This window comes from Hemitrygon akajei, chromosome 5 (genome assembly GCF_048418815.1).
Source record: "Hemitrygon akajei chromosome 5, sHemAka1.3, whole genome shotgun sequence".
Lineage (NCBI taxonomy): Eukaryota > Metazoa > Chordata > Chondrichthyes > Myliobatiformes > Dasyatidae > Hemitrygon > Hemitrygon akajei.
The window spans coordinates 79,138,803-79,151,666 of NC_133128.1; the positions used below are offsets into that span (position 1 = coordinate 79,138,803).

The window sequence follows — 12,864 nt, forward strand, 5'->3', positions numbered from 1 at the left end:
AGGTTCTACCAGTTATTAAATGCTGGAGTTCACATACTGGACTGTGAATGATTAAACAGAATGTTCAATAAAGACATTAGAAGTACAATTGCTAGTGTGTTATTGGTTTAGGCAGATTGTGTTTGCTATTATTGTGACTTAGTTGAACCAGGTAGTTCCAAAGGGTTCACAAATTTTTTTCTTGGAATTGTACATAAGTACTTTATCATAGACAACAATACAAAAGTACTTTGACTTCAGATGATAGTATTTCAAGGGTCTATCATCATGAAGGGAAATATAATTACTGGTTAAAAAGAACAACTTGTACAGCTTCACTGATAAAGTTATGCACTGAAATGAGTTGTTGCACATAGGGAACTTCATGGTCAAGATGACAATGATAAACAACATAAATTCAGGTTGTGTTTCATGATTATACAAATCTGTGTAAGAAACCAAGTGTAGAAATAAAAACATTTCAGGATAACTTCATAGTGCAACCAGTCATTGAACAAGTTCACTTCTGTGGAATGCTTACAGGTCAAGCAAGAATTAATGGCTTGATTATAAATAAAGCAGTTGCTGCGACACAATATGAAGCATGCCCTGGGTTCACTTCTAAGTTTAAGTCCCAGCAGGAGTTGTTGCTATACTAAGTCCTTGTCTGCAATAGAAATCCTATTTCTATCCTGCCTGCTGAAAAATAGGGAGGTTGTGAATAACGTACTGATATACTCTAAACTTGCTTGGTCATTATGATTCACAGTTCCCTGGTATGTTAGTGGAGAATCCAGGATTAGCTCATTGTCACTGCAGATTCTTTCACAGCAAATAGTGTTAGTCGGATATTAATGCACAGATTTTCCTGGAAAACATTCTATTTGGATTCATTTTTCTCAACAGTTGTAATTTGACTTGTACGTCACAGTGACCATGATTCAGATTGTTTGTGAAAGAAGTAGGTACTACGTATCACGTCATGCTGAAGTTCATTTTCTCTGTCTTCCTTAAGGATTTCTGGGGAATCCCAAGCGCAATGTTAAAATACCTGGTGCATTTATATTGAAGGCCAGTCAAAAGACCCAGCCAAAGTTAGCAGCACGTTATTTGGCCAGGAATCTGTTCACTGATGAGGTTCTCGTATCGAGTAGTGTTCTGGGAAACAAACAATATGGGCTGAAGTCACTGGATCCAAACAAACTTGCAGCTGTGAGAGGTGAGCTTACCTACTCTTTTGCGTTTAGAATCGGGTATCACCTCAACTTAGTTCGTTGAGAAAGGAAGATTAGCCTATTTTGAAGTTTTAATTACAAGCAAACTGTATCCAGTAGGAACCATTTACTCAGAAGTGTTTTTCCAAAGCATTGTTTGGATGGTTTTCTCAAGCAGTACTAATGCTTGCGAGTGGCATAGTGGTGCAGCAGATAGAACCACTATCTCACAGCTTCAGCAACATAGGCTCAAACTTGATCAGCGGTGCTGTCCATGTAGAGTTTACATACTCTCCCTGTGACTGTGTTGATTTTCTCAGCTCCAGCTGCCTTCTATAGTTGTGCAATTGATCACTGAATTGCCCTAGTGGAGAATCTCAAAGGGGGGGGGGGGGGAGAACTGCTGAGTGGAATTAGAATTGAGTTTAATATCACTGGTATATGTCGTGAAATATGTTATCTTTGCAACAGCAGTACGTTGCAATACATAATAATGGAGAGAGAAAAACTGAATTGTGTGTGTGTGTGTATACACATAAAAATATTACATAGAAACATAGAAAATAGGCGTAGGAGTAGGCCATTCGGCCCTTCGAGCCTGCACCGCCATTCAGTATGATCATGGCTGATCAACCAACTCAGAACCCTGTACCTGCTTTCTCTCCATACCCCCTGATCCCTTTAGCCACAAGGGCCATATCTAACTTCCTCTTAAATATAGCCAATGAACCGGCCTCAACTGTTTTCTGTGGCAGAGAATTCCACAGATTCACCACCCTGTGTGAAGAATTTTTTCCTCATCTCAGTCCTAAAAGGCTTCCCCTTTATCCTTAAACTGTGACCCCTCGTTCTGGACTTCCCCAACATCGGAAACAATCTTCCTGTATCTAGCCTGTCCAAACCCTTTAGAATTTTATACGTTTCAATAAGATCCCCCCTCAATCTTCTAAATTCCAGTGAGTATAAGCCTAGTCGATCCAGTCTTTCTTCATTTGAAAGTCCTGCCATCCCAGGAATCAATCTGGTGAACCTTCTCTGTACTCCCTCTATGGCAAGAATGTCTTTCCTCAGATTAGGGGACCAAAACTGCTCACAATATTCTAGGTGTGGTCTCACCAAGGCCTTGTACAACTGCAGTAGAACCTCCCTGCTCCTGTACTCAAATCCTTTTGCTATGAATGCCAACATACCATTTGCCTTTTTCACCGCCTGCTGTACCTCCATGCCCACCTTCAATGACTGGTGTACAATGACACCCAGGTCTCGTTGCATCTCCCCTTTTCCTAATCGGCCACCGTTCAGATAATAATCTGTTTTCCTGTTCTTGCAACCAAAGTGGATAACCTCACATTTATCCGCATTAAATTGCATCTGCAATGAATTTGCCCACTCACCTAACCTATCCAAGTCACCCTGCATCCTCTTAGCATCCTCCTCACAGCTAACACCGCAGCCCAGCTTCGTGTCATCCACAAACTTGGAGATGCTGCATTTAATTCCCTCGTCTAAATCATTAATATATATTGTAAACAACTGGGGTCCCAGCATTGAGCCTTGCGGTACCCCACTAGTGACTGCCTGCCATTCTGAAAAGGTCCTGTTTACTCCCACTCTTTGCTTCCTGTCTGCCAACCAATTCTCTATCCACATCAATACCATTACCCCAATACCGGGTGCTTTAAGTTTGCACACTAATCTCCTGTGTGGGACCTTGTCAAAAGCCTTTTGAACATCTAAATACACCACATCCACTGGCTCTCCCCTTTCCACTCTACTAGTTACATCTTCAAAAAATTCTATAAGATTCGTCAGACATGATTTTCCTTTCACAAATTCATGCTGACTTTGCCCGATGATTTCACCTCTTTCCAAATGTGCTGTTATCACATCTTTGATAACTGACTCTAGCATTTTCCCCACCACCGATGTCAGTCTAACCGGTCTATAATTCCCCAGTTTCTCTCTCCCTCCTTTTTTAAAAAGTGGGGTTACATGAGCCACCCTCCAATCCTCAGGAACTAATCCAGAATCTAAGGAGTTTTGAAAAATTATCACTAAAATTATCACATTAGATAAATATTGCAAAACTAAAAACAAAAAGTAGTGAGGTAGTGTTCATGGGTTCAATGTCCATTCAAAAATCTGATGGCAGAGGGGAAGAAGCTGTTCCTGAATTGTTCAGTTCACATTTCTGTACCTCCTTCCTGATGATAGCAATGGGAACAGGGCGTGTTATGGATGATGGGGGTCCTTAAGGAAACTATAAACCTGTTAGCCTGACACAGAAAGGAAACTATAGACCTGTTGGCCTGACATCAGTGATTGGGAAGTTGTTGGAATCGATTGTTAGGGATGAGATTATGGAGTACCTGGGAGGCACATGACAAGATAGGCCAAAGCCAGCATGGTTTCCTGAAAGGAAGGTCCTACAGCAATTTTTTTGAGAAAATAACAAGCAGGGTAGAAAAAGGAGATGTAGTAGATATGGTGTACTTGGATTTTCAGAAGGCCTTTGACAAGGTGCCACACATGAGGCTGCTTAGCAAGATAAGAGCCCGTGTAATTACAGGGAAGTTACTAGCGTAGGTGGAGCATTAGCTGGTCAGCGGAAAACAGAGAGTGGGAATAAAAGGATCCTATTCTGGCTGGCTGCCAGTTACCAGTAGAGTTCCTCAGGGGTCGGTGTTGGGACAGCTGCTTTTTACAATGCTTTTCAATGTTTTGGACTACGGTATTAATGGATTTGTGACTAAATTTGCCAATGATACAAAGATAGGTGGAGGAGCGGGTAGTGTTGTGGAAACAGAGAGACTTGGATAGTTTAGGGGAATGGGCAAAGAAGTGGCAAATGAAATACAATGTTGGAAACTGTATGGTCATGCGCTTTGGTGGAAGAAATAAATGGGCAGACTATTATTTAGATGCATAGAGAATTCAAAGTGTAGAGATGCAAAGGGACTTGGAAGTCCTTGTGCAAGATACCCTAAAGGTTAACCTCCAGGTTGAGTTGGTTGTGAAGAATGCTAATGCAATGTTGGCATTCATTTCTAGAGGTATAGAATATATCGAGTCAAGTCAAGTCACTTTTTATTGTCATTCCAACCATAACTGCTGTTACAGTACATAGTAAAAATGAGACATTTTTCAGAACCATGGTGTTACATGACACAGTACAAAAACTAGACTGAACTACATAAAAAACAACACAGAAAAAAAACTACACTAGACTACAGACCTACCCAGGACTGCATAAAGTGCACAAAACAGTGCAGGTATTACAATAAATAATAAATGAAGCAATAGGGCAGTAAGGTGTTAGTCCAGGCTTTGGGTATTGAGGAGTCTGATAGCTTGGGGGAAGAAACTATATAAGAGCAGGGATGTGATACTGAGGCTCTGCAAGGCACTCATGAGACCACACTTAGAGTATTGTGTGCAATTTTGGGCTCCTTATTTTAGAAAGGTTATACTGACATTGGAGAGGGTTCAGAGAAGATTCACGAGAATGATTCCAGGAATGAAAGGGTTACCATATGAGGAACATCTGGCAGCTCTTGGGCTGTATTCTGTGGAGTTGAGGAGAATGAGGGGGGAATCTCATAGAAACATTCCAAATGTTAAAAGGCCTGAACAGATTAGAAATGGCAAAGTTATTTCCCGTGGTAGGGGATTCTAGGACAAGAGGGCACAACTCAGGATTGAAGGACATCCTATTAGAACTGAGATGCAGAGAAATTATTTTAGTCAAAGGGTGGTAAATCTGTGGAATTTATTGCCACGAGTGGCTGTAGAGGCCAAGTCATTGGGTATATTTAAGGCAGCGATACCTAGGTTCTTGATTAGCCAGGGCATCAAAGGGTATGGGGTGAAAGCAGGGGAATGAGGATGACTGGAAGAATTGGATCAGTCCGTGATTGAATGGCCTACTTCTGCTCCTACATCTTATGGTCTTAATGATGGATCCTGCCTTTTTGAGTTATTGCTCCTTGAAGATGTCCTGGATACTATGGAGACTAGTGCCATGATGGAGTTGACTAAGTTTACAACTCTCTGCAGCTTTTTTCAATCCTGTGCAGCAGCCCCCACCCCCCCAGACCAAACGGTGATGAAGTCAGTTAGAATGCTCTCCACTGTAGAAACTTGTGAGAGTCTTTGTTAACGTACAAGTCTCTTCAAACCCCTAATGAAATATATGTCGTGCCTCCTTTCTAGCTGCATCGATATGTTGTGAAGTTAATAAAATGGGTCCTTGATGGTCAGCAAGGTCTCAATGGGCCAAAGGGACTGTTCCTGTGCTGTGTTTCTCAGTGTCTGTCCACAAACATTCTTCAAAGGTTGACTGCCACTGAGCTTCTTTGACTTGGTTACAGGGAGATGAAGGAGCGTGTACTGTATGTAGCTATTTATTGGTTAAATGTGACGTCTTTGGAATTTACAGCCAGTAACACTTTCTGTGGCTGTATTATGCACAACATTCTTTTGGTCTTTGTGTTTGGTATTACTCACAGAGAGGTCTTGTCTGAACTAGAATGTGTTACATTTCAGCATGGGGATACCCCTAAAATCTGGAGGTCCTTGGCACAGGATCATGATTGAACAATGCAGAAATGGAGTCTCAGTCCAGTAGTGGTTTGCGGAGGAATTTGGAAGAATGGAAACGGAAATCATAGATTTTGAGAACACCAAAGAGGGAGGTTTTAGCAGAACATGATTAGCCCTGGTGATCACCAGGAGAGGAGATTTGGGGAAACTATGCAGAGGAATTCATGGGGACTGTGAATTCTCAAGCTGTTTAGGGGTTATGATGGATTGCTGAGTTTATTACGCAAGGTGTCAACAATGTTTGAAAAATCTAATAATAATTTGGTGAAAATGTTGAATGGTGATACCATGATGTCGGCATGGGGGTATTCTGAAAATAACGACTATCAATTGGACAATAGGTTATGGATTAAGTAGGCAATAGTTTGGGAACTGGTGGTATAATGAGCCTACAGCCCACATGGAAATGTGACCCAACTCACCATTGTCTTTTAAACCACCTGCCCTTGAGTTTGCACTGTATGCTGTACAGGTCCTCCCCACTTTATAAATGCCTGACTAAGCACACATGAAAATGTGTATGGAAGACTGGTGGGATAGATTTTCTAACTGCTCTGAGGCTGCAGACATCTACTGTCCTATTGGAATATCTGAATAGTTGAATTAAACAGCTTGGTTTAAACTACACGATGTTCCTGGTTGGTCAATAGATGTATTGCCAGGCAAACTGCATGGCAAACTCTCCAGGTTACAACAGGAACGGGATCGTGTTGAAAGCTGAGGAGGACATATCAGTACCTACCAGCAGCTTCCTCACCAGATCACATGGCCACCACCATAAGCAGGCACTGCCTTCATCATCTGTTGGTTTCTGCTTTCATAAACCTGTGATTAAACAGTTAATTGGAAATGTTCTGCTGCTTAAGTTAATGGCCGAGGGTTTTGAATTAGGTTGAACAATTTCCTAACGGAAGTGGAAACCTCCCAAGTGCATTGTGTGAGTTATGTTGTTTAAAGTCCTCTGATTTAACAAGTCCTCTAATTTAAAAAATTAATTAAAATGCCACAGAAGTTCAAAAATCAAATAGTTGCCATGTTCTTCTATCCAAAGATTCCTTTAAGTATCTAATATTTAGAACACAAGTCTCTTAATTGAAATTCTCAATAACAAACAGGTAATAGACCAAATCAGATAAGTTCTTAAAAATCAATCTCATTTTTCTGAAAGAACCTTGCTTAACTTCAAGTTAAATAAACTTGATCTCACAAATAATTGGGGGGGCGGGGAGAGACACTGGAACCCTTGATCATAGAATAGTTATTTGCATAATCTTATCTATTAGCTTAATCAGAAATACAGTTTGAATGCTAAAATTTTCCAACCACACATTTAGAGTTCAGCCACAAAGGGGTTGAAAGTTCACTTCAATGTGTGTGGTATTGAAATAACTAATTGATGCCCAAGCTTTAGAGCCAGAGAAAAAGAATGGCTTTGATTGAAATTTTTAGTTAAGTTGTTAGAAAATTGAAGGTGACTAATTAGATAATTTTAATTGTGTTATAATGAAATATGCAGTTTCTATTTTGTTTAAATATATTCAGGTACTGGGAAGGTGGGGTTCACAGCTTTGTTTAAAAAAATATGCAAAAATTGGTTTAGAAGTTGTCTATTGTTTCTGTGAAACAAAGGGTAGTTGTTCTCTTACTGATCAATAACTCGTAACACTATAATCTAAAATGACCGTATTGACCAACCCCTCCAGCCGACGTACAATAGCTGAAGGTCATTGCAGAGACAGTGTTGGTGATAGTTGAAGACAGCTGATGCCAGTGTACCCGTGATAATATGCAGGAGAAGGGGAGAAAGAACTAAAGGGAAAATGAAATGCACTGTCAGATTAAAGATGTGGTAATTTTAAGCATACATTACTAGTTGTAATTTAAATTTGTTTACATGTGTCTAAAAATAATGTGCAGAGGGAAAACAGGGTTATCAATATTAATTAGAAAATGTACAGTTATTCTCTTGATATCAGCTGTGGATACTCCGAGTTCAGGTTTAGTAGCTTTGCTTCAGCAGCTTATGAGAAAATCATTACTAAGTCTTATACTTTGAATAAATTTTAATTTTTTCTCCCTTTTGTATTAACGTTCAAAGTTGAAAGTAAAATTTAGTATCAGAGTACATGCATATCACCTCAAACAAACCCTGAGATTCTTTTTCTGCAGGCATATTTATCAAATAGTCATTACTTAGCAAATTATTACAAATAATCTGGTTGCATTTTTCATTAGGCTACTGCAGTCTGGCTACATACATTTCTGAAGTGAATTAGCATTATTCTGTAACTGCATTTTGTTATTAGGTACTACGCTAGGATTAAGGATAAGAAGTTTTGTGGGTTCTGTGGTGCTTAATTAGGCCAATGTGGTGACTGATGGGACAGACAGAATAGTTTGTGAGGCAGTATACTCTTTCCGCTGCTTATGAAGGGCGTCTGTGTGCTCCCTGATGCAGATCCATTGTTCTCATCCAGATTGTTCCTTGCCCAACTTTGAGTGGTCAGGGATCAGAGGTTCCAGGGAGTTATTGGGAAATTTGCACCTCCTTCAAGGAAGTTTTGAGCATAGTGCATTTTTTCTCTTTCCTTGTAATAGTCTGCTCTGGTAACAAAGCTCAGTACAATGTCTGTGTTGGAAGTCTGGAGTTGCACAGCCAAGCAGTGAGACCAACCCTATACTGGTAACCAAATAGGGTTTTGCTGCTGGGGTTGGGAGAGAACATTGACACTGAATCAGAATCGGGCTCAATGTCACTGACATACGTTGTAACATTTGTTGTCTTTACGGCAGCAATACAAAGCAATATGTAATAATAGAGAAAAAATGTGAATTACAGTAATATCTATATATATATATATATATATATATATATATATATAATTAAATAAGTAGTGCGAAAATAGAAATGAAAGGAGTAGTGAGGTAGTGTTCATGGGTTCAGTGTCCAATCAGAAATCAGATGACAGAGGGGAAGAAGCTGTTCCTGAACCATTGAATGTGTGCCTTTAGGCTGCTGTACCTCCTCCCTGATGGTAGTAATGAGAACAGTGCATGTCTTGGGTTATGGGCGTCCTTAACGATGGATGCTGCCTTTTTGAGGCATTGCTCCTTGAAGATATCCTGGATACTGTTGAGCCTAGTGCCCATGATGGAGCTGACTGCTTACAACTGTCTGCAGTTTATTTCCATCGTGTGCAGTACCACACACCAGACAGTGATGCAGCAGGTTAGAATGCTCCCCACAGTACATCTGTAGAAATTTGAAAGTGCCTTTGGTATATGTGTCCTTGATGGCAGGTAGGCTGGTGCCAGTAAAACTACCCATTGTAGAGCCCTCCTGCCCATCACAGTGCATTTTCCATACCACACTGCAATGCAGCATGTTAGGATGCTCTCAGCTGAATATCTGTGAAAGGTGAGTATTGATCTTCAGCCTGCTCAGAATACAGAAGCATTGGTGAGCTTCCTTGACTGTGTAGAATGTGTTCTGGGAGTATGAGAGGTTGTGTGAGATGTGCATTCCCAGGAGTTTAAATATTCATGGTTTCCACTGCTATGTCACCAATGTAAAGCAGGGTTTGAGTGGTGCAAGTTCTCCTGAAGTCAGTAACCTTTGTCTTGTTGACATTGAGGAAGAGGTTACTTACCAGGCACCAGGCCTTGAGCTCTTCCACCTCCTCTCTGAATGCCATCTCATCGTTGTTGGTGATGAAACCCACCACTGTTGTGTTATCAGCAAACTTGACAATGTGATTACTCAGGTGTTTGGCTGTGTAGTCCTGTGTGAGAAGAGTGTACAATAGTGGGTTTAGCACACCACCCTGTGGAGGCACCCATGCTGAGGGTGATGGGGAGGAAGGACTGGTTGTGTATTCTGACTGTCTGAGTAATGTTGGTTAGGAAGTCCAACACCCAGTTACGCAGACGTGTATTTAGACCAACTACTGTAAGTGGTTGAGAACTCTTGAGTATGTAGGATTAAGAGGCCTCAATGAGAAAGCTGAACAGAGGGGAGGTCTTTTCATTCCTTAATCTTTAGGCTGGGTGTAAACAGGATGACAGTCAAAACCTGGAGGATGTGGAAGATCAGGGAAACTTCTAGTGTCCCTAGACTACACCCAGCTGCAGCTCCTGAACAACCAGGCCAAAGAAGTGGACCTGGAGATGGTTCCACTCAGAAGCATGAGGGGATGCTGAGAGCATCATTGATAAGAGTTTTAATGAGGTGCTCACACCCAAGGTATAGGTGACTACCAGGAAAAATAACAGGAGTAGATGTCCCTTCAGTAACAGTTATACTGCTTTGAGGTGGTGACCTTCAGAGAGTAGCAGCAACCGCCAGATCAAATTCAGATGGTTCAATTTAATATCAGAGAATGTATACAGTATACAACCTGAAATTCTTACTCTTCACAGAGACATCCACGAAAGCAAAACACCCCAAAGTGTAAATGATAGTAATATCAATGACACAATGTCTCACTCTGAGGCTCATCAGAGAAGGATGGTGTCACACAGAGGCTAGCGATAGGAGACTTGATGGATGAGGGGCAGATATATGTTTCTGTCACTGCAAGCAAATCTCCAGAATGGTGTGTTGCTTCTTTCATGCCAGAGTCCAGGATGTCACTGAGTGGGTCCCTTCTGAGAAGGGAGGTTGTGGTCCATGTTGGTACCAATGACATTGGCGGAACAGAAATGAGGCGCTACAAAGTGATTTTGGAGGAACCAGTTAGAAAGGTTTTTTTAAAAAAAACCAGTACTTCAAGCATTGTAATGTCAGGATTGCAATTTGCTCCATCTGCTAGTGAGCCAAAAAATAAGACCATGCAGTTCAATAAGTTGCTGAGGAGCTTGTGTAAAAGGGGTGCTTCAGATACGAGGACAGTTAGTTATATGGATCCTCTTCCCGGGCAAATGCGACCTGTACAAGAGGGACAAATTGTCTCTTAGGTAGAGGGGAAGTAATATCCTCATGGGCAGAACAGCAAGTGAAAGGGTTAGAGGAAGAAGAGCATGTAAAAAGAGAGAGAAAGATTAGCTTTACTTATCACATGTACATTGAAACATATAGCGAAATGCATTGTCTGTGTCAATACCCAACACAATCCAAGGGGTGTGCTAGGAGCACCACGCAGGTATTGCCATGTTCTGGCACCACATCTCTTATAACCCTAACCCATACGCCTTTGGAGCGTGGGAGGAAACCGGAGTACCGGAGAAAACCCACACAATCATGGGAGAACGTGCAAACTCCTTACAGACAGCGGTGGCAATTGAACTTGGATTGTAGGTTAGCACTGTAGGTTGTAACACTAACTGCTTCAAAACCAAACAAGAGAAAATCTACAGATGCTGGAAATCCAAGTAACACACAAAATGCTGGAGGAACTCAGCAGACCAGGGGTCCTACCAAAGGGTCTGGTTCCGAAACATTGCCTGTAATCTTTTCCATAGATGCTGCCTGGCCTGCTGAGTTCCCCCAGTATTTTGTGTCTGTTACTGCTTCAATACCATGCCACCTGTGCTGCTGTACCATGTGATAATGTAGACAGATAAGGATGTAAAAGCAACAAAGTTGTCAGAGTGGGTGACATTAACTTCCCCAATATTGATTGGGTCTTCCTTAGTGCCAGAAGCTTGGATGTAGTACAGTTTATTTGGGACATGTAAGAGGGTTTCTGCAAGTAGTACATTGGTGGTCCAACTAGAGCAGGAACCATGCCGGCTCTTGACTTGGGTAATAATCCTGGCCAAGTGACTGGCCTTTCAGTGGGAGTGCTTTTTTTGGGAATAGTGATTGCACCTCCTTAAGTTTTAAGATATTCTGAATAAGGATATGTCCAGGAATGTACTAAATTGGGGAGGACAATTTAAAACTTTCTTAAACAGGAGCTGCAGGGAGTGAGTTGGGAGCAGCTGTTATCAGGCAAGTCCACCTCTGACATGTGGAAGCCATTCAAAGCTCAGGACCTGAACGTTCCAGTAAGGAGAAAAGACAAGGATACAGTATCAAGGCAAAGGAACCCCTGATGGTGAGAGGTTGCAAATTAAGTCAGAAAGAAAAGGAAGCATGTGCAAGGATTAACAATCTAAAACTAGACAGGGCAGTTGAGGAATATAATGTTAGCAAGAAAGAGCTCAAGCAGGGGATTACAAAGACCAAAAGAAGAGTGAAAGGCCCTTGGCAACTAGGATTAAAGAGAATCCCAGGACATATTACATTTCTATTAAAATCAAGGAGATAACTAGGGAGAGGGTAGGAGCACTCAAAGATAAAGGAGAAACCTTACAGACAAAATGGCACCAGCAAACAATGCCTTCTCAGCCGATGTAGTCCAGGAACTGTTTATTTCACTTCTTCTGCACCTTCTTATAGTCTTAAATGGATTTCTGGAACTGTTGGAGCTTACGACTTAAAGTTTGGAGATTGATTGAGTGATCTAACGCTTTGCTGTCTGGAGAAAATTCCAGGAGGCGGGTGGCTTCGAGGTGAAGAAGCTTAGAGACCATAATTGACTCCATTTCCGGCTGATTAATGCACCAAGGAAAATTGAAACATTGAAGTAAATGCAGAAAGCGAGCGAATGTTCAACGCCACCTACCTGCCTCTTACTCACTGCTGTGACAGATCTTTCACTTGCTGCTGCCGGAGAAGGTGTCTGTGTGTGACGGCCTATCACTTGCTGCTCCTGAGGGAAGACCTCTGCATTTGAGTGGTCTCTCTCTCCCTCAATGAGGTTGGAGAATGTAACTGAAGTTTTACGATTTATTGGACAGCATTTCAAATTGGTCTCTTCCAGCTTGATGGTTTTTACATCCGTGTTTTTGCCTGTTCTTGTTGCTGTTTGCGTGATTTGATTTACTGCATGGGTGATTGATGATCATGTTGCAGTTTGTGCAATATTTTTTAAAGTGGAGGGGGTTGATGATCATGTTGCCGTTTGCGAGATTTGATTTTTTTTATGCAGGGGGCTTGATGTTTTGCTTTGAACAACTTCCATGGTTTTATTTTTGTTTCATAGCTATCTGGAGAAGATGAATCACAGAGTTGTATACTGCATTC

General features: G+C 41.4%; 1 protein-coding gene across 1 annotated transcript in view; it reads left to right on the forward strand.

The window, feature by feature from the left end:
• The window catches only part of LOC140727212 (uncharacterized), a 147,016-nt gene that overhangs the window by 86,957 nt on the left and 47,195 nt on the right, over positions 1-12,864 (forward strand). Inside the window, exon 8 of the mRNA XM_073044477.1 lies at positions 995-1,198. Within this exon, the coding sequence (XP_072900578.1) occupies positions 995-1,198 (204 nt within the window). The remainder of the gene's footprint in view (positions 1-994; positions 1,199-12,864) is intronic.